At 37.9% G+C, this 24314-nt stretch overlaps 1 protein-coding gene across 1 annotated transcript in view; it reads right to left on the bottom strand.

The window, feature by feature from the left end:
- The window catches only part of cacna1g (calcium channel, voltage-dependent, T type, alpha 1G subunit), a 259465-nt gene that overhangs the window by 128761 nt on the left and 106390 nt on the right, over nt 1-24314 (bottom strand). Inside the window, exon 3 of the mRNA XM_053341901.1 lies at nt 19135-19268. Within this exon, the coding sequence (XP_053197876.1) occupies nt 19135-19268 (134 nt within the window). The remainder of the gene's footprint in view (nt 1-19134; nt 19269-24314) is intronic.

Raw genomic sequence — 24314 nt, 5'->3', positions numbered from 1 at the left:
ATTATACTCCAAAATGATGGAATACTCTACCTAAAGCTATAAAAGATATAAAACCAACAGCTGAAAACTTACTCATTTAATCTGGCTTTAATTAATGTCATTTTAACTTGTATTTGTTTATGTGTTGCTGTTTTATTGTCTTGTTTATTTAATTTCCTCTCTAAAGCACTTTGAGCTACATCCCTTGTATGAGAGGTGCTCTATATTAATGATAAAGTTTATAATTATTATTATTAATGCCTGCAATTGACATTCAGAACGCAGCAAGCACTTTTATGAAAGACTAATTTAATATAAAGTAGCACTCTGGGAGCACAAACCTAACTATATTCTATCAAGCACTATTAATATCTAGGCATGAATGTTAAGGGTAATATTATATTATATATCATAGGAAATTAAAAGCATTAAAAGGGGCACTTCAACAATTTTACATGTCAAAGTGAAAGAGTGCTAATTAGGCTGTGAAAGCCACACTTGTGGGTAAATCACTCAAAAGTAAAGAAATATTAGATTTGACTTGGATACTACTGAGTAGCATTATGGAGGCAGGGTTTATGGAGCTTGACTCATACCAGCAGCTACAGGATGGGATTTCTCCTCCGTTTTGACAGTTCTTTTTTTCTTCTTTTTCTTTACCAGCCTCTTTCAGGTCCCACAATTTTATAGAAATGAATGACTAACTCTTTGTAGTTCTCCTTACATGGTTTAAAGTCACTACTTGGTACTACAGATACAGTACAGTAGAATTATAGGAGTCCTAGTTAATGTGATGCCACAGAAAAGAACTAATGTTAAACGTATGACTTATGATGATTTATGATAACTAATGAGTTAAGTGATGATTAGTGGATTAAAAATGTCAGTTAACATTAAATATTAATCACTAACTATTTTGGTAATCAATTAAGCGTTTCTCTAAATTCTCTCCATTCTCTGGTGGTGCATAGTGTGGATTTGTTGCTCTTCTGTTATAGATCAATGTGAAGTATTATAGTAGTAGTATAAGTATATTTTGATTTCGGACTGTAAGCCGGGAAAAATAAGATGCTTGAAGATGTCATCTTGAACTACAAGTTTTAACAATAGTTTATTATAGCTTTTTGAAGAATATGATAATCAATAATCAAAATAATAATAGCAGCAGCCCAGAATAAATAACTGACTTTGTGCTCACTGATGTTTACTAGTCTTAAGTATGGGGACATCAGCTTCTTGTGCGCATGAGACTGATCAGCTGTACAGGTTAATTTAAGTAAAAACAACAACTCTTGAATACATTTTACCTTTTTTTATACTTGGTTGCCTGGCAACCTCACAGATACCTACATAGTGATGACAAGACTGCAGAAAGTCATTGCACCTGGCAAAGAAACAGTCTCGTATATAATCCCTCATAAAACCACAATTAATTAATGAGCTTTAGAGGCACTAGTAGACTGCTTTTATTACCTTCAGACTAGAGGCTGACCGATATATCAGTCAGCTGATATTAGTCTATCACAGATATATCAGTATCAGTTTATGCTGATATGTGCCACTACATTTTTTTAAAGATATATATGCAGCATTTTATGTATATTTGTTCCTTTTTCTTATTTAAAGTTTGATATTTCTGTTTCAGTGCACTGATGTCATTTCATAAAAGTTACATTAATTCTTTAACTGTACAATATCATGCCTCCATTACATATCTATGTCTAAATTTGAGGTACCATTGAAAGAAAAAAGTGTGTTTATGTACATATCCTGTATATATATATATACGATTGTCAGCTGATATATCAATATCAGAATAATATCTCTAATATCAGCATCAGACCCAAAAATCCAGTATCGGTCGGGTTTTAGTTATCTTTTGGCAAAAAAGAAAATATGTTTGAAGTATTCTTTTAACCACTCATAGCAAACTGCTAACTGCTCATAATGAAAATGATGTTGACAGGATGACTCAGTCACTACTGATTATTTAAGTCAAAATAACAAATCCCTCCAAACAGAAGACAGATTATATGAACAAGATGTCAGACTGAATAATGAAGTGGGAGTAAAACAGCCATACAGTGTGATTGTCATATAGGAGATGGAGAATAGGCAATAACTTCACTATGAATTAGGTTGTTGTTGAGTGAAACAGTCCCTATGGGAAATTAATGGTAACATTATCAGGATGCCAATGGGAAAACTCATGTTTGAGGGACACAGACACGCTAGAAATCCCCAGAGTAATATAGTACAAATATTAGGGTAATTTTTCATCAGACAGAGTTATATAAACAAACTTAAAAGCGGATGATGAAGGATGTCTGTTGAAAAATAGTGCATGCAAAAACACTTGCTGCCCCTGATGAGAGCCAGATGAAAGTTGGGTGCGTTGAGTGAAAACTGACCCATCTCCCCTCATCTGGAATGAAGAAACAGCCGAGGAGAAATGGAGTGTATCAAACAAACGATGCAAACGACAGGAAGTTGTGCTCTGTTTTTTCGTCAGAGTCCGTGCCAGTGTTGATGATGCTGATACAGGGGGGGAGGGGGGAGGGCGGTGGAGGCGAGGAGAGGAGAGGAGAGGAGGAGGGATCGAGAAATGAGAAGCAGGAGTAGGACGGGGGAGGCCCATCCTTGGAGAGGAGTTTGCGTGAGGAGAATTCCCAAACTAAAGCACACACGAAGCCGAGTCGAGGACAAAAAGAAAGAAAAAAAAACTGTTTTACATCTTGTCGCGCACACAGTCTGATGCAATACTTGATATGGAGAGATCCTTACAAGGACAAACAACTCGCTGAAGAATGTAATGAGATACATATAAATCACGCAATAAAAAGCAGTCAAAGACATACAGTGTGCACAAAAACAACATTTCTCTGGGCGTGTAGACAGCTTGATTCTTAACTCGTCCTCTTATTGCAGAGGGTGAATGTGTGTGTTTGTGCCAAGACAGTCAAGCGCATGACGGATGGTATACAGTTTTACGGCATCATCTCCTCCAAAGCAAAGACAACAGTACCTTGGAAAAGGTTAAGAACACAAACACACACACTTACACACACACAAACACACACACACACACACACAAAGTAGACACAATGCCACCCAGAGAGACCTATAATAGGAAAGAATATTCAAAGCAGCTCAAGAATGTAGACCAGCGTCTGTTGTCCAATCGTTGACCCCTGCTGTCCTCACCTAACCTTTATCTGTCTGCCTTTCTGTCTTTATCTGTGTATCTGTCCATCTAAGTCAGTCCACCCATCCGTCTTCCTGCAGCTACAGCACAAGTATAATTTCAAGTAGCCACCAGTCCCATATCTGTCAAGATAAATAAGAAGGAATGTATGACTGATAGATGGACCAAATTGCCAAAATCTGAGTGAAATCAAGGTTGAGACTGATAAAAAAGGAATTCCACCAGTGTTTATTGTTTCATCATTCTCTTCGTTGGGTATCCGTGTGAGTGTTTTTATGCAAATTATGATGGATAGTTTGAAAGAAGCTGAATGGAACTGACAAATTATGATTGAGTCTCTTCAATTTGCAATGCCTGATATGAGGCTAGGGAGTTTGTTTGAGCAGTACAACAAATGATGTGGTAAATAATGTTAGAAAATACGTTTGCTGAATAACTGATGGGGTGAGGAGCCCAGGCTTTCGAGCTGCACAGTACAAGTTGATAAATAGCTTCGGGTGTTCTGAATTATTTCCTGTAAAGAGTTGTGACTTCGAAATGTGTATAAAATGAACACGATGCACAACCACTGCTACATCCATTGATCACTGGCTTGGTAATGGCTATTTATATTGTTTGTCTTGTTACTTCGGGCAAAATAAGAAGATTGATATGGATTAAAAGTACAGCAATAAGTCTGGTATGAGTTTACTCTAGTGTAATATAAAGACTCAAAGCTTTTAGCCTAGTTTTCTCCAAGGAGGGAAAATAATACACCTTCTAGCAACTTTTTCTTTAAAAATACAAACAAGCCATTTGTTTTTTTTACCAAATTTACATATTTTTTCTTAATAACACCAATATGTAAACAAAGCTAGTCACTACAGTCACTCTGTCCATCGTTTCTTAATAACCACAAGTTAATATTATTGATATGCAACAGCCCACATCTGTTTTCAGCAGTAAACTGACTGTATGTTAGCAGTCCAGCACCAAACAGCAAAACAAACAAAGTTAGCAACTAGCTGGTGAACACAATGTAGCATTTAGCAGCTAAAGAGACAAAATAAAGATAAAAGGAAGGAATATAATGGACTTACATTCTTCAGGTCAAAAGAGACACAGTTGCTCTGTGTCTACTAGAAGTCCATATAGTTGAACATTTGTTAACACATTAGCCATATTAGCTTTAAAAGGCCTTTACATATCAAACGTGATATTTCAGCTTCTTTTTTCTCTTCTTCATGGGGGTTCTTCCCACATGAAGGAGATAAAAACTGAAAATGAACTACAAAAACTAAAACTTTTTATTTTATTTTATTGTTGTTTTTTTGTGCATCTAGTACAGAGATAAGTGTTTGACCTAGCCTAGCATACAAACTGGAAAAAGGAGGAAGCTGCTAGCCTAGCTTTGTCAAACATGAATAAATACACCTAACTCAAAAGCTAAGAAAATGCACTTTATTATAAACATGTTCTGTAACAATTTGCATTTATATACTTTAGCAGTTTCTTAGTAACCATATCTTAACCATGCTTTGTAATAATATTTTTAACCTCTCTCTTTTGAACACACACTGGCTATGTACTGACCTAAAAGGAGTAGTGCTGCTTGCATAAGTTGGAAAACATCTTAAAATACTTTTTTTTTTTATTCCCAAATGCTTAAGCCCAGCAGGGGGTCACTCTTGCATTATACTGGTGGAAACCCTGCAGTTGGGCTGGTATTTTGCTTTTTTCCCCAACGAGGAAAGGGCGGTCAGAGGGCCAAGTTTTAAGAGTCACGGTTCACTATTAAACGTAATAGCTGGAAAAGGTCAGCCTTTGCTTTTTATTTTCTACACTACTCCCTACCTTTGGTGCGTGTATAATAAAATGTAGTTATTTATGGTGGAGGGAGATTCATGCATTTTCCCCAAGTCACTCAGTGAGGCTCAAGGAAAAATATTTATGACTCCGGAGAGGGTCAAGATAAAGAACTCTAAAGTGACACATAATTCTAAAGTATGAGGAAACAGTGATAGTTAGAAATCATACTCTATATATTACTTCCATACAAAAATCAATACAGTTTTTAAAAGGTTTTTGGGGCTATCGGCATACAAAATATTAACATCCCAGCGTGCATTCATTCACCTTAGAAATATTCATGAACACAGAGTGTTACATTTTGAGTGTATGGTAATCAAACAGAGCTGTTCATTCATATCTTCAGTTGTCAAAGCAGTCCATTGATCCACAGTGAACAGGCTGCCTCACCTGTTTAACCCCACTGTGATTATTACATTATATAATGATGTTCTTAGATTACTGTATTATACCATTATACTACTGTAGCTACAGATTTCTCCATCATACTCTGTCCTGTTATTTCTCACTTAATGGGAACTAAGCATAATCTGTCCTCTCCTCTTACATTTCTTTAGTCTCATATTGTTTTCATTCCACTCGCCTCCACACCAGTGACAGGCAAGCTGTCACACTAGATGTTCCTCAGCCAGTGAATTATGAGTGATGGATAGCTCTTTGAGTGTGGTATGTATACTACGTGTATATTATTGTATATTGTTCCTTAGATGCACATAGCTATGTGTGCTATGTGCACCATAGGAGCAATTATCCTTTGTGCTACAACAAACATTCAACCAATATGTGCAATTCAGGTCACTGTATTGAGAACAGCTAACAATGCAATTCTGATCACATTTCTAAAGTAAGTGCATGTAGTATCATTTGGCAAAAGTGGAGAGAGGAAAAACCGGAGAACAGACAGATGGAGTGTTTTCATGCCGAATCAGATTGAAACCCTTTCATCAGCAACACTTTCTGCCATCATCCCACACTGCTGCTTATCTAACCCAAAATGTTAACCAAGTTATTCTTCACAGTCATGGATGATTACTGAATATCTCTCTTTCTCATGCAACAATCAGATGAGGGAAGTCTACTTTTTCTCCCAGCAGAATAGTCAGAGGTCTTAGCTGTAGAACTGTACTCGCAGACTTAGTGTAATGTTTGTGGACATTTTGCCAAATGGCACTCTAGCCACTAGACTACATTGTTCCACCCTGCTTTAGAATTTAACTCATATAACATTGTCCGTCTCGCAACTTTTAAGAAGAAAGAACAGAATCGATGCTATTGAACCAGAGAAATTGCCTCTCTTAGTCCACAATATTCATTGTCCCTGTCAGAACATGGTGCCTACATTGCCCAAAATGCAACTGGATTCCCTTGACTGTACAGTTACGGGTGTGTTTTGCTGTGCTAGTGAGTTGCAAAACTGATGGAGCTCCACATAAATATTATGTGCTCGATAGCCGTCCAGGAATCCATCATCTTGTATTTACAATAATAAAAAATGATGACAAAATGCATCTCTTCTGCATAATAAACAGTATTCAGACCCACAGCTCCATGTACAATCAATCAAAATGCCACAACTGTTTATTCATGCTTTATGCACCATTACTGCCTACCTTAGAATATGTGATACTTAATTACTCCAACAAGGAGAAGCCAAACCCCAGGAACAACTGAAAAAGGAAGCCTTTTGTCTATCATAGAAACCTAGTGAAGATACTACCTGAAAGTATTGTGCATTCTAGCCAGGCAGAACAGATGGTTCTCTGTGGTATAGGGTTAGGGGTCACTAAACTGCAGAGATCATAATTATGTTTTTCAGTGCTGTCCGTGATCACAATACCTACCAGTTTAAGTATGATTAATTCTCTAAAATCTCTCTAAACGATGGCTGTCCAGCTACCATAATCAAACATGAGAGGAGCGTTAATAACAATAATTATCAGTTATTACCACATGCTCACAGAAATTAAAATTTACAAGCAGTATAGAGTGCTTTCTTGCCCCAGGTTTTGTCTGTCAGGGAGTATCCAGGCTGTTCTGCCTTTTGGGCTGGTTAGGGGGAGGTACAGTATGCAGCTAAAATAAGTAGTTCCACCACCTCTGCATGTTTTTTGGTAATAATCCATGTCTTTATTTACAGTTAATAGCCTGCCTTCCCTCTTGATAATGAGATACAACTGAACTGTAACACAGGTGAATCTATTCTCTGGATGAATTCTTGCTCATTACAGTTTCAGACCCAGTTTTTCCTCTTGTTTCTATTAGTATTCACTTACTGTGTACGGAGAGGCTTTCCCACCAATGACTAATGAGACTAGCATTTAATTTTGGGAGCAGAGGGGTGAATCAGCAGAGGCCGCAGGAAGCTCTTCTACATTACTAAATTGTGATTTAGAATGATAGAACAGGAGGTGCAGTTTTACAGGCAAATATATCCCGATGAAGCTTTCAGTAGCATTCTGTTCATACATCTGCTCAACCTTTATCTTTCTTCCCTCTGTCTCTCCTGCATCCCTTTCCTCCTTTGTTCACTTCCATGCTCCCACGCTCCTTCGCTCTGGCTGATAATCTATGGCCGATCTCCTGACCCACTTGTAGCGGGGAGATAATCTAACTAATGGAGGAGAACCCAGGTAGATAAGGACATCCAGGACAGAAAAAATACAGTAGTACAGTCCCGATGCTGTAAACTGCAAGCTCATGGAGAAAGGAAAGAAAAACGAGGGGGAGAAGCTTAGAGACCTACTGCTAGACTCTTGACAGCGGACAGTTTGTTTAATGGCCATCATTGGTCATGCATGCTGTATCCTTGTCTGTGACCTCTCTCTTCTGGACTGCAACATCACTCTTCATGCCCCCTTTCTCCCATTATAACCTCTCTCTCTTTCTCTGACTCTGCTTTTAAACTAAAGTAATAGTTCATGTTGGGAGATGTGCTTATTTGTTTTCTTTTTCCAAAAGGTAAGATAAGAAAATCAATATCAATCTCACGCCTGTCTGTAAAGTGTGGAGTTGGAGCCAAGACATGGATTGGGGCAGCTGCAGAGATTTCATGATGAACACAAGTTGATCCACCCACCCAGTCTTTCTGTCCAGTATCTTTGGCTATAGTACAGCTCACCAATTAGGCTTTGTTTTGGTCTCCATACAGGAATGATGGTGCCAAACCAAGAAACTTCAGCTGGACAAGGCGGGAAATATTTCCAGTAACTCCATGTTTCCTGGAAGTGTTTCCAGTAACTCACCATAAAACCACCATTTGTCAGTTTTACTTTTCTGTATTTTTCTATCCTTTATTTACCCACATGAAAGTCTTGTTGCGATTAAAATCTCTTTTTCAAGTGGGACCTGGCAAAGACCTGTTATACTGTATTTACTGGTTAAACAAATTAAATAAATCATGTTAATGGTAGGACTATTTTTAACTTTGTACAGAGCAAGGCTAGCTGTTTACCCCTGCTTCAAGTCTAGGCTAACCACGTCCTTCTCCAGCAGCCTGCTACACTGAACTAAAGCTTGAGTGTTAATCGAACAATGTGACCACTTAGCTCAAAGGATAAGGCTAGTGATTTTCTATATTTTCCCCATGGTGTGTTCCATTGGTACTCAGAAGTCAGAATTGCCAAGTTCCGAGTCGGAAATTTCAACTTGAATGTCCACTGAAGTTGGATTTCTGACTTGGAAGATCGGACGAACTTCACCAGCAACGTCAGAATCCAAGATAGCTGCCCTGTGCATCAACAGTGTGAAATTTGTCGTAATATCCTATTTATTAGCATTTCTGTCTTATTTGTGTTTCTACTTGCAAAATATAGTGAAATGTGATTTTATCATCTGCTATTGCTTTCAGTGCCTTACCTTGCTAGACATGGTTTTCTACTTCTAAACTGGAACGATTCAAATTCGGGTGTGACTGCATTCCCAACTCCGACTTCCAACATCTGAGGTACATGGAATGCAGCATTATTGTCAACAAATGTCCAGAGCTAGACCAAACCAACAACAAGTCTTCTTATCTCACTCTTGGAAAGAAAGCAAATGAGAGTATTCCCTAGTATTGGTATTTTCTTTTATTTTCAGTTTTTCTTATCTGCCCTCTATGAGTTTTCTTACCTCTTCCACCTTCTGTCCCACTCTCACTTCATCTCCCTCTCTCCCTCATCTTGACATCTCTGCCTCTTTATCGCTTTCTCCCTCACCTTCTCTTCTCCACTCTCACAGTTTTTCTTTCTTCTGCTGTCCCCCAAACTGGGCTGGAGCTGATCCAAAGTGGCATCAATAAATCATAGCGAGAACAAAGGAGGGGAGGCTGAGGATTGGGTTCAGTGCTTCTCTCCCATCTACTTTAGTGCGACTCAATCACAGGTCTGAAATCGAAGAGGATATGTTGAATATTTAAAGCCAGTTAAAGGTGCTAACTTGCATCTTAAATAGCAGTATATCATGGTAGAATTAACTGTGATACCTTCATATAATTACCTTAAGTGATTTGGACCATGATCTAGGTGATGGGTACTATACCCTATTGTACCCACTTTGTGTCAGACAGTTCTAATATTTCTCTGATTTATTGCAAGACTGCACTTCCAATGAACTTCATCACTCTCTTTATCCCTATTGTAGTCGATTCACATATTAGATGATATCTAGTATGGATAAAGATTTTCCTCTCTTTACTTCAGACATCCACAACTGTAAGTTAATGTTAAAACTTAAAATCTGTCAGCATGGAGACAGTGCTTTGTCCTGATTGTATTGCAAAGCAACTGAGACTGTTTTCTTGATGATGGTATTTTTTGGTCTATTGATTTGTTAATATTAAAATATTAAACATGGTGCCTTTGATTTAAAACAGATGGTATTCTTTTCCAGTTGATCCAGATATTTCAATGAATGGGGGAAAAACATCTTAAGTGTTCTAACAACCTTTCAGATAAAATAGTCTCAAGAAAAACAATGCTACAAGTCTACAGACATGCTAGGCTCGCAGCTCTGTGAAGTTGTGGTGCTTTGAGCTTAAGGCCAACATCAACATTCCAACTAAACATGCCCACAAAAACAATGTTAACATACCAATGATTAGCAGGTGAAATATTTACCAGATTTATAGTATTAGCTAAGCTTGTTAGCATGCTAAGCTTTGGGAATTAGAACTTAAAACAATGTGTAGCTGAGTCTTATGGAAATGTCATTAGTTTTGTAGGTATTTGTCATAAATCAAAGTGTTAGACATAATGATATTTTGACCAGATAACAGTGCTAGATAGAGTCAGAGGATCCCCAAGATTAATTCTAAGGACCTTGAATATACAGATATTTTCACTGCAATTCATTCAATAGTTATCAAGACATTTGGGAAAAGTCAGAGGATCGCCAAAGTCGACAGTTTCATCCTCTAGGGACCATGATTGTCTGCAACTCATTTTATGGAAATCCATCCAGTTGTTAAGATATTTCCATCTGGACCAAAGTGGTGGACCATATGACTGACTGACTGACATTACCATCCATATATCCATGGAACTAGCATGTCTGATAAGCCCTCTTTATTGAACAACATGAGGGTTCATGACAAAAATACTAAGCCAAACCTCTTTGGCTTACAGACCTCTTTGTCGACAAGCCAAAGAAGTTGGGAACCTGTCTCTATTGTTCTTATGAAGGTATGACCAGTGTTGGAGCTAAGTACTCTTCTACTTTTCTGGTGTTATAAGAGACGTAATGCATTCGTTTTGGAATTCAAGTAATAACTTCCCCTGGTACTTTTTTTTAAAATAGGCATCCGCTACTTATATAACATTACTGTGATGAGCAAAAGTAATATTTGTATTCTGGAACATAAAACGGCAAACTTAACAAACTACCAGTCCAGCACTATGCATGAAGGGAGATGAGAGCCTTTGCTAATCATGGTATCTCCCTGTTTCTTATATTTTCCACATAAAAAGACAATCCCAGATGCATTTCCACTGCTTCTTTTCTATCTATGCACCTTTCAGTAGTCAGGTTTAAATCCATCATACTGACCTTATCACTATTTGATGGCTAGAGGACGTGAAAGTATCCAAGTTACAGTAAAATGTCATATATAGCCAAACTGACTGACACAGTCAAAATGAATATTTTCACCTGTGGCGCCTCTCCTCAAACATCAAACCAGATTAAATATTGAGGGAGGGGAATGAAGCAATCGACCCATCTAGCTCTGCATCTCTTCCATTCTCTTTCTGCCTTTCTCTGTCAATCTATTACCCTTCCTCTTGTTCCCTCCTTACTCCTTTTCCTCCACACTCATCCTTTCTGTCTCTCTCCCCAGGAGTAGTCCAGCCACAGAGAGAGTGTAAAGTCAGATCAATGTACTATGGATAGGATACTCAGTCTGCTACAGTAAGTGCTTCTACACTCCCTCGGCTATCGATTGGGACTCCACTGCACCAATCGATAAATAAATACATAAATAAATGAAAACACTCTGTTAACAAGCCATTTTATCTTGAATTGAGTGTTAGCTGGCGTACTCATACCTGGGTACTATCAGTTCATCTTAATACAAATAGATTTCATTAGTTTACTTTTCCTTATATGGATAACTTGATTTGAACTTCAACAGCAATTAATGCAATTTCCATAACTCTGAAACAGAATATTTCTCACTTTATATATTTATATGATATGACAACTCACATTATATTATGCATTTCATTCTGTGGCTCCTATCAGGACACTGACCTCTAATCTCAATTAAAAAAGTGACTTTAGGCAACACAGACACAAAGCTGAGAGATAACAAACTAGGTTTCATTATGCTGACTGCACTGAGTTTGTTAGCCTGGTATTTGAAGGATAATTCAAGTTGAGTTTTGTCCAATTCTATCAGTTGATGTTTAAGAAATATGCTGATATCACTAAAATGAGTTTGGCTGACTAGGAGTTTGTTTAAAACCTGTATGACTGGGCAGCCTTGAGCCTAATGGTTTAGACACATATACACAACATTTTTGGTTTGATTCCAGCCAGCGACCTTCTTTGTATTTCACACATATCTCTCTCTCTGCCTACCCATTGTCTATCTGTACACTCAACTATCAAATAAAGGCAAACCTACATCAAACAACTTGAGTTTCTTGTCCCACTTAACTTGTTTTCAATTATCTCTTCATTAAAAAGCTGTAAATATCATCTTTATGCAGATGACACCATCATATATTGTATCGCTGATTCTGTACAACAAGCCACTGAGGACCTGCAACTCTCCTTCAATGCTCTACAAGAAGCTGTAAATAATCTTAAATTAGCACTAAATACAGATGAGGGCAACCTCAATGATTCTATGAATTTAAATAAAGGTTTGAGTTTCCATTCCTATCACCAACAGAAATAATGGGCAAGGTTTTGAAAGTAAGACTCAAGTTGTAACACATCAAATACCTTTTAATGTCATCCGGGTTTCCTTTTATGTTTTTGGCATTGTTTCTATGTGTGTGATGTGAATTACAGTTGTATTCTGCTCTCCTTTTTTTCATCCTCAGGAAATGTTGAAGAATGTGTCGGCTGGATAATTTCTCTAATGAATAAAAACCGTCAGACAAAACTAGGCGGGTTACCTTATCTGTGCATGACAGAATGTTGACAACAAAAATAAAGAGTGGGAGCTTATATGCATTAAAACCACACACGTCTTGGCAGATTTAAAAGAAACAACTTGTTAACACAAATGTCAAATGAAGCGTCAAGCAGCCTGACACACTGGGTGCTGTTATCAGCTCTTTCACACTTCACACACACACACACAAACACACACATGCAGCTCAAGAGTGATGCATGACTGATGGCAAACTAAGTAAAGCAGAGTCAAACATAAATGAAAATATAGCAAAACAGGGAGAGCATTTCAAATCATGCACATGTGATGAAAAGTGATGACTGAGAATTTTCATCCTCCACCAGAAAACTTTCTTTTCAAGTGTGAATCTTCTGTCTCCTGTTTTTCTAGTCATCATGTGAATGCAGCAAAACATCCTGAACTCTCTCTGCTATTTACAAGCCTAAAAACCCTCCTTTTTCCACGCTGCACCTGTTTTCATACAACCATCCCTCCACTGGACCATCCCTCCATCCTTCCCTCCTGCCAGAGAGGTGATTAGGAGGAGAGAGTGCAGACCTGCTGAAAAAGCAGCTAAGCTGTAATTATCGTCTCGGAGAGAAACAACCAGTTCATCAGAGCCTTCCTCCGCAGACTTAACAACTGTTGCCAGGATATATCAAATGCTCCGACAACCAGCCGTTACCTAGGTTACCGTTGTCTCCGTATACAAGGGGGGCTCTCCGTACAGATGAGATTTAAAAAAAAAATTTGTTCAGAAATGGAAACATACTGTAGTGTCACCCATGAAAATACAGTAACATATTAACACACACTCACACACGTTCACACCACCACCTACACTCATATGTGAGCCAATATAAATGCAGACACCGACATACAAAAAGACCTATTTTCTCGTGCCATGTTTTTTGCTACATTACATATTGTTCATGCTTTCATAAACACACACGCGCACACACATGCGCACACGCACACAGTATCTCTGCTAACCTGTTTCATAATGTATTTTCAGGACATTTCTCCTATGCATGCAGTAACGATCCCTGGCTTGATTTGAAACAACTTCACAGTTGCACGTTAGGCTGAATTCACAACAAATCAGGCGTTGCGGCGAAAAAAAGGCAGTCTTCCCATTCATTTGTATGGGGGTAGTGTGTTTAGGCTGCGGGGCCACAGGGGCGTTAAAGTTGAACCGGAATCAACTTTTAAAGAAATGCAATCCGGCGTCACGCTGCAGTTACCAATCACAGCCAGCAATCAGACTGATCAGAGCTGTACAACCCTGCCATGAGGGAGAACAAAGACGTGACTAGGAGGAGGGGAGGACATTTTTCTTCTTTTGATAACATTAAAAGTAAAGTTAAGGCTTTGCTGTCGGCTCCCAGATTGATTTTCAAAAAGGAGAAGAAAAAAAAGAGAGAGCACCAGCGAAAGAGAGGGAGGAGTGGTAGCGAGAAAGCCAGTGAATGAGAAGAAAAAAAACATTATTTTCTGAGTTTTGAACAAGTAAACACACTGACACCCACACCCTCCCCTCACATCTGTACAACCCTGCGGAGGTGCGCCGCAATGCCTGATTTGGACTGAATGTGGCCTTATAGTACATGCAGACTGCTGCACCAAAACAACCTACATCCTGTTTACCTGCAGTACCTTAAGTTTCCATCTACTGTATCTATAACCTCTGAAGTCAAACACCATCTGAGATCAAAGTCTACATATGAGACCTAATTAGAGTGAACATCCATCTACATGACAATATCATGTTCCTGTATCATTTTTAGTCATCTGATATTTGACACATATTAGACTATATATTTCAATTTGACAGTATGGAAACCTCACACCGGTACATGTGTAAATGGTAAATGGACTGTACTTATATAGCACCTTTCTACTCAAAGTGCTTTTACACTACATGTCACATTCACTCATTCACACACATTCATACACTGATGACAGGGGCAACCATGCAGGGTGCCAACCTGCTCATCAGGAGGATCTAATATTCACAGTTGTCTTGCCCAAGGACACATTGATAGAGGTGCTGGGAATCAAAGCACTGATCTTCTGACTGATGGACGATCACTTTACCTCCTGAGCCACACCCACCCCTGTCTAGACTCACATCTTTTTCTCTTATGTTTTGTCTTAAAAGCACAAATGTCCAAAGTAATGTGCATATTTCTGCATGTATATACTCTGTTTCCATTCATATGCTACCACAATCTGTAAATCACGGTGTAGAACAATTCCTAACTGTAGCTTTACTGTTATGAAGCATGAGATGATCCACACTTAGACTGCAGGCTTCATGATACTATATGTTCACAATTCAAACAGAATATATAAATATCCAGAGTCTGCATTATAACTGATTCATTCAAACCACTGTGCAGATAATATTTAACAGTTAAATGCAAACTAGAACTGAAGGTTATGATTAAAACAAAGGATTTGTCAGATCATCTAACTGGTGAAAGCAAGTTTTCAGGGAGGGCTGTGCACAGTTTTCCTAACTTCAGACAATCACAAGCATCTCACGTAACAAGTCAGGTGTGTGGAGGTGTTGAAGTAGGCAGGGTTCAAAAACAACCAATGCCTATGGCAACTCACGATTCATCGCGTCGAGACTAAAAAGAGACACATAAAAAGCTCAGGTAGTCAGGTAGAAGCTGACCTACCTCTAAGTGAAGCTATTGGGAGGTTATGAACACTTTTGCCGTTAGATGTGATAGGAGATCATGATGTACAACTGAGTTATTTTTAAGAATACTGAACCATTTAGAGAACTGGATTTTGTTTGTTGCCACGGTGATCATGCTTCAGCTCACCTCTAGATCAGTCACACATGTGCCACTCAGGACCACCAAAATGTCATTTCAGTGTACAGAATTCATGGGTTTGTCTATAGCTAGGATGACCAGACGTCCCAAAAATATCAGGATGGTCCAGAATTAGAAGCAGTTCTCGAATCCTGTCCCGTTTGTCCCGAAATCTAACTATTAAGATAATAGTTATAGATGATATGAACAAGCTAAAACCAGAGCTGTCTCTATGCTGTGAGAACCAACTCTACTTGAGGGCAAAAATGCTGAGGAGACCTGACTTGGTGTCACAGTAATATTTAAAAATGCTGCACTGAATGTATTGTGTCTTTTGGAGTGCTGCCAGATTATCATGGATAATTAATAACATAATAGAAATATAAGCAACAAGCTGCTGCTGCCACCGAAATAAAATATAGAAGACTCTAAACTTAAATGTGAGAATCCTGTGAATTATCAGTTAGGCTACATGAATTATTAGCTCTATCGTTTTCTCCTTACTCTCTGAATCTGTGAAAATATCCTAATCAAATCACTTAGGTTATAATTACTGCTTTTAGTGATTAAACATTATATTATTATTGAGTATTATTTATGCGTTTTCAATTGTGTATCGCACTGATTGGGCATATTGGTCATTAAAAATAAAGTCCAGTTTTAAAGCAGATAATAAAGAGTGCAGCTGCCACTGTAAGAGGAATTTATGATAAAAAAATATCATATCGTATAAAAATGTGTTTGTAAGCTCCTTCAGCTTAATGACAATTATACCTGCCGAAAAGGTAGGTAGTCAATTTACCTTCCTCTCTATTTCATCTATCTGTACACACTGATCTTAATAATATTAATAAAGAAAAAGAAAAAGAAAAGAAAGAGTTTGAGTCTGATTTCATTCTATATTATTCTATACATTTGAATTTGGAAATTAAATCACCTCTTTCAGTCATAGGTCCAGTTGTTTCAACAAGAAAATCCTGTAAAAACTGACTGAACTAGGTATAAAAGGTGTGAGTCAACTGAACTCAGGAATACTACATTTGTTTGCAGTTAAAGTCCGTGTGAAGTAAGAATAAATATGTGTTCTGAGTTTGACATACCACAGAAAAGTGTGTTGTTAACCACCCTGTGTTTAGAAGAAAATGTCTGAATTTACTTATACATGGTCTTTAAGTTTTATTGAGTTTATATAGTGAATTTCTGAGGTAGCATTACTTAGCCGCTCTAAAAATAATTTTATGAGTATGTATTGCAATCCTGTTCTGAATTTGTTCAGTAGATTGTATTGTATTTAAAACAGAAATAAAACAGAAATTGCAGTCAAATATGATAGGTGCTGCACTGATGAAATGAATAAAATAAAATGATATTTATGTAACTGATTATTATGTACACACTGTTACATACAGTACAGTCACTGTGTTTCTTTTCCCTCATGACAGACAGTGGATTTCATTAACAAAAAAAACAAAACACATTTTAGAGTCGAGTTTTGACTTCCATACTTTTAGCTATTCATTGACACTGAATTTAATGTGCTTTGACCAAACCCACCCCGACTCCCCCTGTCTCAAATATCACCCATTCTCATCTGGTCACCTTATATATAGTTGTTATTTCTATCTTCATCTCATGCCTAAAGGTATGTCTTATTTAATATACATCCAATCCTGCACTGCAGCAGTGACCCACTTTCCCCACCACTGCATTATGATTGTATTTGTGTGTATCTGAGGAGAATCTCAGTATTCATCACAACTGTAATGTCTTCCTTTTCAAAAAACATTGACTTGTTTTACACTCAGTTCTGTTTTGCATGTTCTAGTCACTCAGTGGATTAAAGCCAGAATATCAGACATGAAGGTATTTCCCATTAAGTTCTGCCTGGTACTCTGGCACTTGATCAGTTCTTCTCTGAGCCAGGAGAGCCAATGGGGAAGCAGCATTTACTATCTATGATCCAAAAATATGTCAATGCAAAATGTTGGATGCAGGTATAAAGAGAGGAGTAGAGGAATGAAATGGATGAGGCCTGAGGAAGAAGCATACTGACATTATACAAAAGACCAAAACAGTGCTGCTTACAGTGAATCAATGGGCTCTGATATACAGGTGTGTTACTGCATAAAATAGCTGAAATGTATCTCAATTCTGCAGCTGAAATATGCCGCAGCCACACACACACACACACACACACACACACACACACACACACACACACACACACACACACACACAAAGATGGAAATGTGCCCTGTTCCTACTGATGGACAACAGAAGCTGTGACAGAAGGATGGCATTAAAAAGCAGCAGGGGATCCAGTGTGATGAAAATGTCAGACAGAAACCAGCATGCTATGTTCTATAACATGTTTAATCAAATTACAATGTGTGTGTGTGTGTGTGTGTGTGTGTGTGTGTGTGTGTGTGTGTGTGTGTGTGTGTGTGTGTTGTGTGTGTATGTGTGTGTACATCAATGGCAATTTCAAGACGGCTTTATCAAACTGGACTATAGGTTGTCCTCTGCTTTCAACCTCCACTGTTCCATATTTTTATTATAATTATGGATTGTTGCTCTTGTCACCTGTCACATATTTCATTAAAAGGTTTGTACCCCATTTCAAATGTATTACTATCCCATTTTGTAATGAGATTTTAAATCAAATTAGAATATGACTTTGTTTATTCCATTATTATAAATATTACCTTTCTTTTTTTCTATTTCTAATCTTCTTTGTTGCATTTGCTGAGAGAGGATGCCAAGACCCAGAGTTCTCTGTGTGCTTACATTGGCTAATACCACAGATTGTGATTGAATGGGCTCATGCTGACATGAAATCCCAATATGTCATAAAGACACCATGTGTTCATATTTGACAGCCTGGGAATGAGAACAAGTTGGTATTTTCAGCCCTAAACCTAACTCTCTAACTCTAACCCAACTCATTTTGGTCACAATTTCTACTAAAAACTAATATAATGTTCAGTGTTCAATGTTGTGTGTGTGTGCATTAAAATCTGAATGTATATGTCCAGTGTTAGTATGTCTGCATCTCCTGTCTAAATGTGTACTTGTGTGTGCATATTAATTCAAAAACAAGTATATAGTGAGCTTATATAGCTTGTGCCTGTGCATGCACTGTATGGAAGTTGTTAAGAGGCAAAAACTGTTACAGGCCTGCAAGCCATGATTTTGAGAGTTTAAAAGTTTTTCTAAGTGCAACATTACTTGGGTTCACTCATTAAAATCTGAACTCTAATTTTTTAACATTTAAAGATTAAGATCACTTAAGAATTTAATAGGGTACTTCCTACCAATATCTAATCAAATGGGTTTTAAAGGGACATTTAGAGTCATATATTTTTATATTTAAATGTATAAAAAAAGAGAGGGTTCTAACAGGTTGATGCTCCAGTTCACATGAGCTGTGATTTGATTTGCTCTGAGGGCAGCAAGCGTTGACACAATAACATTTACAAGCTATTACTCACACACTTCTGTCCCTGCTTGTGAATCTGTCCCTGCACTTCCCAATCCTGACTCGCAGATTGATTACCGCTCAAATGTGTTGCACGTGTGTGTGTATACTTTGCCTTGTGCAAGCCTCCAGTGTTTATGCATGGTTATGCTTGGCCACCTGTGTGTTTGCATGTGTGTGTAGTTGAGTAACTCACCCAGCCAATACTATGAAGAAGTCCAAACGGTTCCACGTGTCTCCGAGGTAACATTTCTTCCCAAAAATCCCCAGAGCCACCATCTTGATCACCATCTCAATGGCGAAGAAGGCAAAGATAAAGTCATCAAAGTCCTGCAGAGAGACAGACACAGAAAATACAAGTCAGCATTGTGAATAAACTAAACTAGGGTGCAAGACTGCTGTAAAGCAGGTTAGAAATGTAAACTGTGCTGTAAAGTAACCCAAAGTTAAAAGTAGAGCCCTTTACAGCACTAACTGTTTATACCATCTACCTCTTGAGAAGCATTAACGCTACATATAGCCTTGATGTGCTAAAGAAACCATTAGTTATCTTGAACATGGTCTCATCTGTAACAGAAACAAACACTTAAGATTTTATTCAAGAATTTGACCAAGTTACAGAATGTAAACAGCTGGACATTTACAGTTTAACAAGTCAAAGAGTCTGCATCGCTATAGAGATGGCGCTAAGAGGCTGTACTTAGGCACAGTGCTGCTTCAAATGAAATGCTAACATGCTCACAATGACAATGGCAACATTCTCATGTTGAGCAGGTACAATGTTTACCATGTTCACCATCTCGGTTTAGTGTTTAAGAGCGCTACCATTTGTATCCGGTAGCACTCTTCTGCAATTGGGCAAGTCAAACTTAAGACCTGGTGATGGTGCCAGATCAAAACTCTGGGAATCACCAAAGTTATTATAATTCATATCGTAGGAGGATAGATGTGTGTATTACACTTCACTGCAAATCATTTAATTATTAAATTATTTTATCTAGAGATTCAACTCAAAATCCCAAATGTTAACCTCATGGTGATGCTATAGGAAAAGTAACAGAATCACCAAAATATTACGATACATCATCTGGGAACCATGAATGTCTGTGTAAACATATAACAAGCCAGTGACGTGCTAGATGAAGTCATGGGCTCTCCAAAGTTATTCAGAACCATCCTCTGGGGACCATGAATGTCAAATGTCAAAATTGTGTGTCAGTCTATCTAAATATTGTTGAGATATTTCAAATTGGACTAAACCAACCAACATTGCCATCAAAGCCCTCTCTGTCGCTGCCGAACAGGCCAGTCGTTGGCTCTGGATCAAGAGGATAGACATCACCAGGACTACAAAACAACAACCACAGCAACAGGGTGAGTAGAAGGAGGCACACCGGGGACACCAGATGTTGCTGATGAGCCCTCTGGAGGTGTTGTGGGTGTGTCATCGAAACACCTATGAAGGAGGTTGCCCACCTGATGACCCCAATGAAGTTCTAAACTCGTTCTACAACCACGTCTTTAATATCTACCATGGCACCCTCCTGGAAACCCACAGCTGGCACCATCATCCCCACTCATGTCACAAGGGATTGTATCATCTAGTCCTGAAACAGAAATGCCATCCAGCTAGCAGGGCTTAAATTAAACTTTTCAGTGGTCTCTGGTGGACAAACTATAAAATAGGAACGTCATGTCTTGATACTACTATAGTACTTCAAAGTACAGTAATACCATATCTTAGACATTACCATACTGCATATTTCCACACAATGATTGGCCTAATTGTGGTGACTTGTGCTAACTTTTGGTCTGTTGACCTTGGTCATGCAAAATGTATTAATGAATTCAAATGTTGCAAGTGACTGACAGTGGATGACAGATCATTTTCTGGTTCAGTAAGTGAAGAATATTTGATCAACACATCTGCAAATAAGGCCAGATGGTGTGCAAATCCTTTATTTAAGTTGATAATATCGGCCCTGCAGATTTATTACACAGACTTTAACATCAGTAGTAGTTTGGTATTTAAAACATAGCACTTTAACAATAATGTGATACTTTATTAATCCCTGCAGCAAAGTCCTCTTTTTTCTTCCACCCTGCTTCCTGCAGACAAGGAAAAGAAAAGAACTATACCCGCCTCCCTGCATCTGCCAGGGATTTAGCGACTTGCTCAAGGACACTTGAGGAAGCCAGATGCCTGCCCACAACATGGGTCCTCCAGCCTAATGATGGTCTTGGCACCTTGCTGCCTTAACAAAGAGTCGTGGGACAAACGCCTTCCAATCCAGAGAATATAAAGTAATAACCTGGAACAAGCCGCTCATTGCACTAATCAGTATTCCTGCCATCATTAATGTCTGTCTGGCTGTCTGACGGAGCCTCGGCTCTCCAAGTCATTATCACAGTGGACTGAAGAAAACAAGGGGCCAGAATGAGGACGGGGAGTTGGACAGGAATTAAAAAGAAGATAACCTTAATTCATGTAAAAAGAAAATAAAGAAAGGAAGAAAGAACACTGAAGTGAAGGAATTAGAGATGAGGAGGAAAAAAGAATGAAGGCCTAAATCAAAAAAAAATAAAAGAACAATTCTGGAAGAAGATCAAGGCACAGGACACCCACTGATAGATGAGTCATCCCAACATGAAAAGAAAAAATGTATAAATATATCAAATCCTGTTAGCTTAGTCAGAAGCTAGCCTCTAGCTCTAAAGTTCACAGTAAGTAAAAATTTTAATGTAGAGGTTCACACGGGAATGTATGTGTAGTGTTTGTGTGAGTGTGTGTACGATGCCAAGTTCTCATCCGTCCCATCTTTGGAGATCATTCATGAAGTCGGTGTAGAAAACAAAGATTCACCCACCAGTACAGTATTAACAGGACACACTATCAGACAGGAGGTTTCTTTAGCAAACAGCTGCCTGAGGTTAACTCCCTAATACTGACCATGCATCACTCCAGATGTTTTACACACTACTCATTTAGTCTAAACAGGCAGAAGAGCCTCGGAGCAGATTGTTCAGTGATGCATAATCTCCCAAAAGAAAAGGTAGAAGAAAAAACATTGTGTTCATTGTTTTATCTAAGTTTAATATGAACTTTCTGAGCACTGGAAACAACTTTGTATGAAGTACACAAGGCGCCATGCTGTAGTACATGACACATTACACTGTGATATGGATCCTGTATGTTATAATGGAATTGTTGCAAGAATAAAACATCAATACAAACATGAGAATCTCCCAAAATATCAACTTAAGTACAATGCACATTAAATCTCCAGCTAAAGTATGTGAAGGCTTTCTGTATTCATATTTAAATACTGTGTATGAAATCTGTATTGGTCAAACGTGGACTCACCCTGCTCTCTTTAAAGATGCTGTTCACATTCGACCTTGCATGATAGATAACCGAGCACACCAAAAGTCTGTTAGAAATTAACAAGAAAGTCCAACTATTGACAGATGTTAGAACTGGAGATGCATGACGGAGAGAGAACGAGTGTTGTGTGAAATAGAGGAGAGCAGGGATGTTTACCGCCATGCTGAGCATAAAATGACTGCACTGCTTTCTCCTCTAATACTCTATCCTTCTATCTGTGTTCTCCTTTGTTTAATGAAGAAGGCATTTCTCTCGTCTCTGCTGGGGAGTAATTACTCATCTATTTTGTATTAGCTAAAGCCTGCATGCCTGCAGAGCCCATGATATAAAAAATGACTTAAGACTCAGGGTGATAGGGATAATACTAACACTAACCCAGTATCACATCAAAATGTGTAAAAGCCACATCCAAAGTGTAAAATGTATTAGTTGCACATATGACAGCAGTGAAATTTTGAGATTCCAACTTTTACTTCTTTTCTATTGGTCTACATCCACGTCACGTGACTTTTGGCTCAAACAAACAAGATGGCTGCCATTGCTTTTACTCTCAGTGGAAAATGCAATATTTTAAAATAGTTTCAGCATTCAAATGTATTTTGATAACATTGCTAGTGAGAAATGTACATTTTACAATATCTTCAGTTCAGTGACTGTAATTTTTTTGGTCAGTTTTCACAGAGATATTTGCAGGCTTTTTATCTTCGCTATGGTAGCTGCTATTGCTAAAACAACATTGTTGCGTGTTGTGTACTTATCTGATTTGTAATGTGGTTTTATGCAGCTGTTTCATAATGCTCTTTTATTAAAACAACGTAGATTTTAGAGAGTCGACAGATTAATTGAATTTGAAATCCAGAATTTGAAGCTTTGCGATTGGTTGACCAACCTGGAAGTATTCTCTTCAATGTCGCTAAGGTTTTCTTTTGATGATAACCCAAATTACTCAATATAGAAATGCTAGAGTCCTTGATAACTCAACAATACAATAGGTTAATGTTAAAGACATCAGTTTTAATTATATCTCCTTCAGTTCTGAGAAATTGCGTTTTTAATGTTGGTTATTAGTAGCGTTAGGCTACAGTATTGTGTAGGATGTTTGACTACCAATTCCAAATGCTGCTATCTCTGTGAAGAAAAACACATTTTATAGCCTGTGACTGTAAAATGTGAAGTTGCTCATTTAGTTTTATATTTTCAAGAATATGTAGCTGATGATATTTAATATGAAATCATCTTTCTTAAAACAAAGAGTAAATCATAAAGCACTCCAAATTATGTAACAGTGGAGGCTGAATACAATGAACGATCTAAAGTCCAGTTTGATGAACTATATGAAAGTGACAAGTGCAGAGATTAAATGAGGGATGTGAAATGTAAAGTACAATTTGATAACCCCTTCTTAACCCTGTTTATGTGGACATGGTGCAGGATTTGATACACACACACACACACACACACACACACACACACTAAGACGTGTGAACAATCTCTTGTGTGTGTATGTGTGTGTGTGTGTGTGTATCAAACCACGGCCACATAAACGGGATGAAGACAGGGTTATCAAATTGTACTTTACATTTCACATCCCTCATTTAATCTCTGCACTTGTCACTTTCATATAGTTCATCAAACTGTACTTGAGATTGTACATTGCATTCAACCTCCGCTGTTATATAATTTAATTATTTATGTACATGTCACATTTCATTTTTGCTCTTGTCACCTTCATATACTTCATTTCTTTGTCCATAGCACAGTCCATATTTACTTTGTACAGTCAATTTCATATCAAGTTTATATCCTGTTTAAAAGTATTACTTTTTCATTCTGTAAAGAGAAATTACATTTTCATATTAATTTGGTTATTTCATTACTATTATTATTATTATTGTTATTATTATTATTTTACTTTTGTCTATTTAGTCTTATATATGGTGTTTTTTTGGAGAAAACGCCAAGATACAGAGTTCTCTGTGTGCTTTCATTGG

This window comes from Scomber japonicus, chromosome 20 (assembly GCF_027409825.1).
Source record: "Scomber japonicus isolate fScoJap1 chromosome 20, fScoJap1.pri, whole genome shotgun sequence".
Classification (NCBI taxonomy): Eukaryota; Metazoa; Chordata; class Actinopteri; order Scombriformes; family Scombridae; genus Scomber; species Scomber japonicus.
The sequence above is the reverse complement of the archived record's forward strand: the minus strand, read 5'-3'. Positions and strand labels throughout refer to the sequence as shown.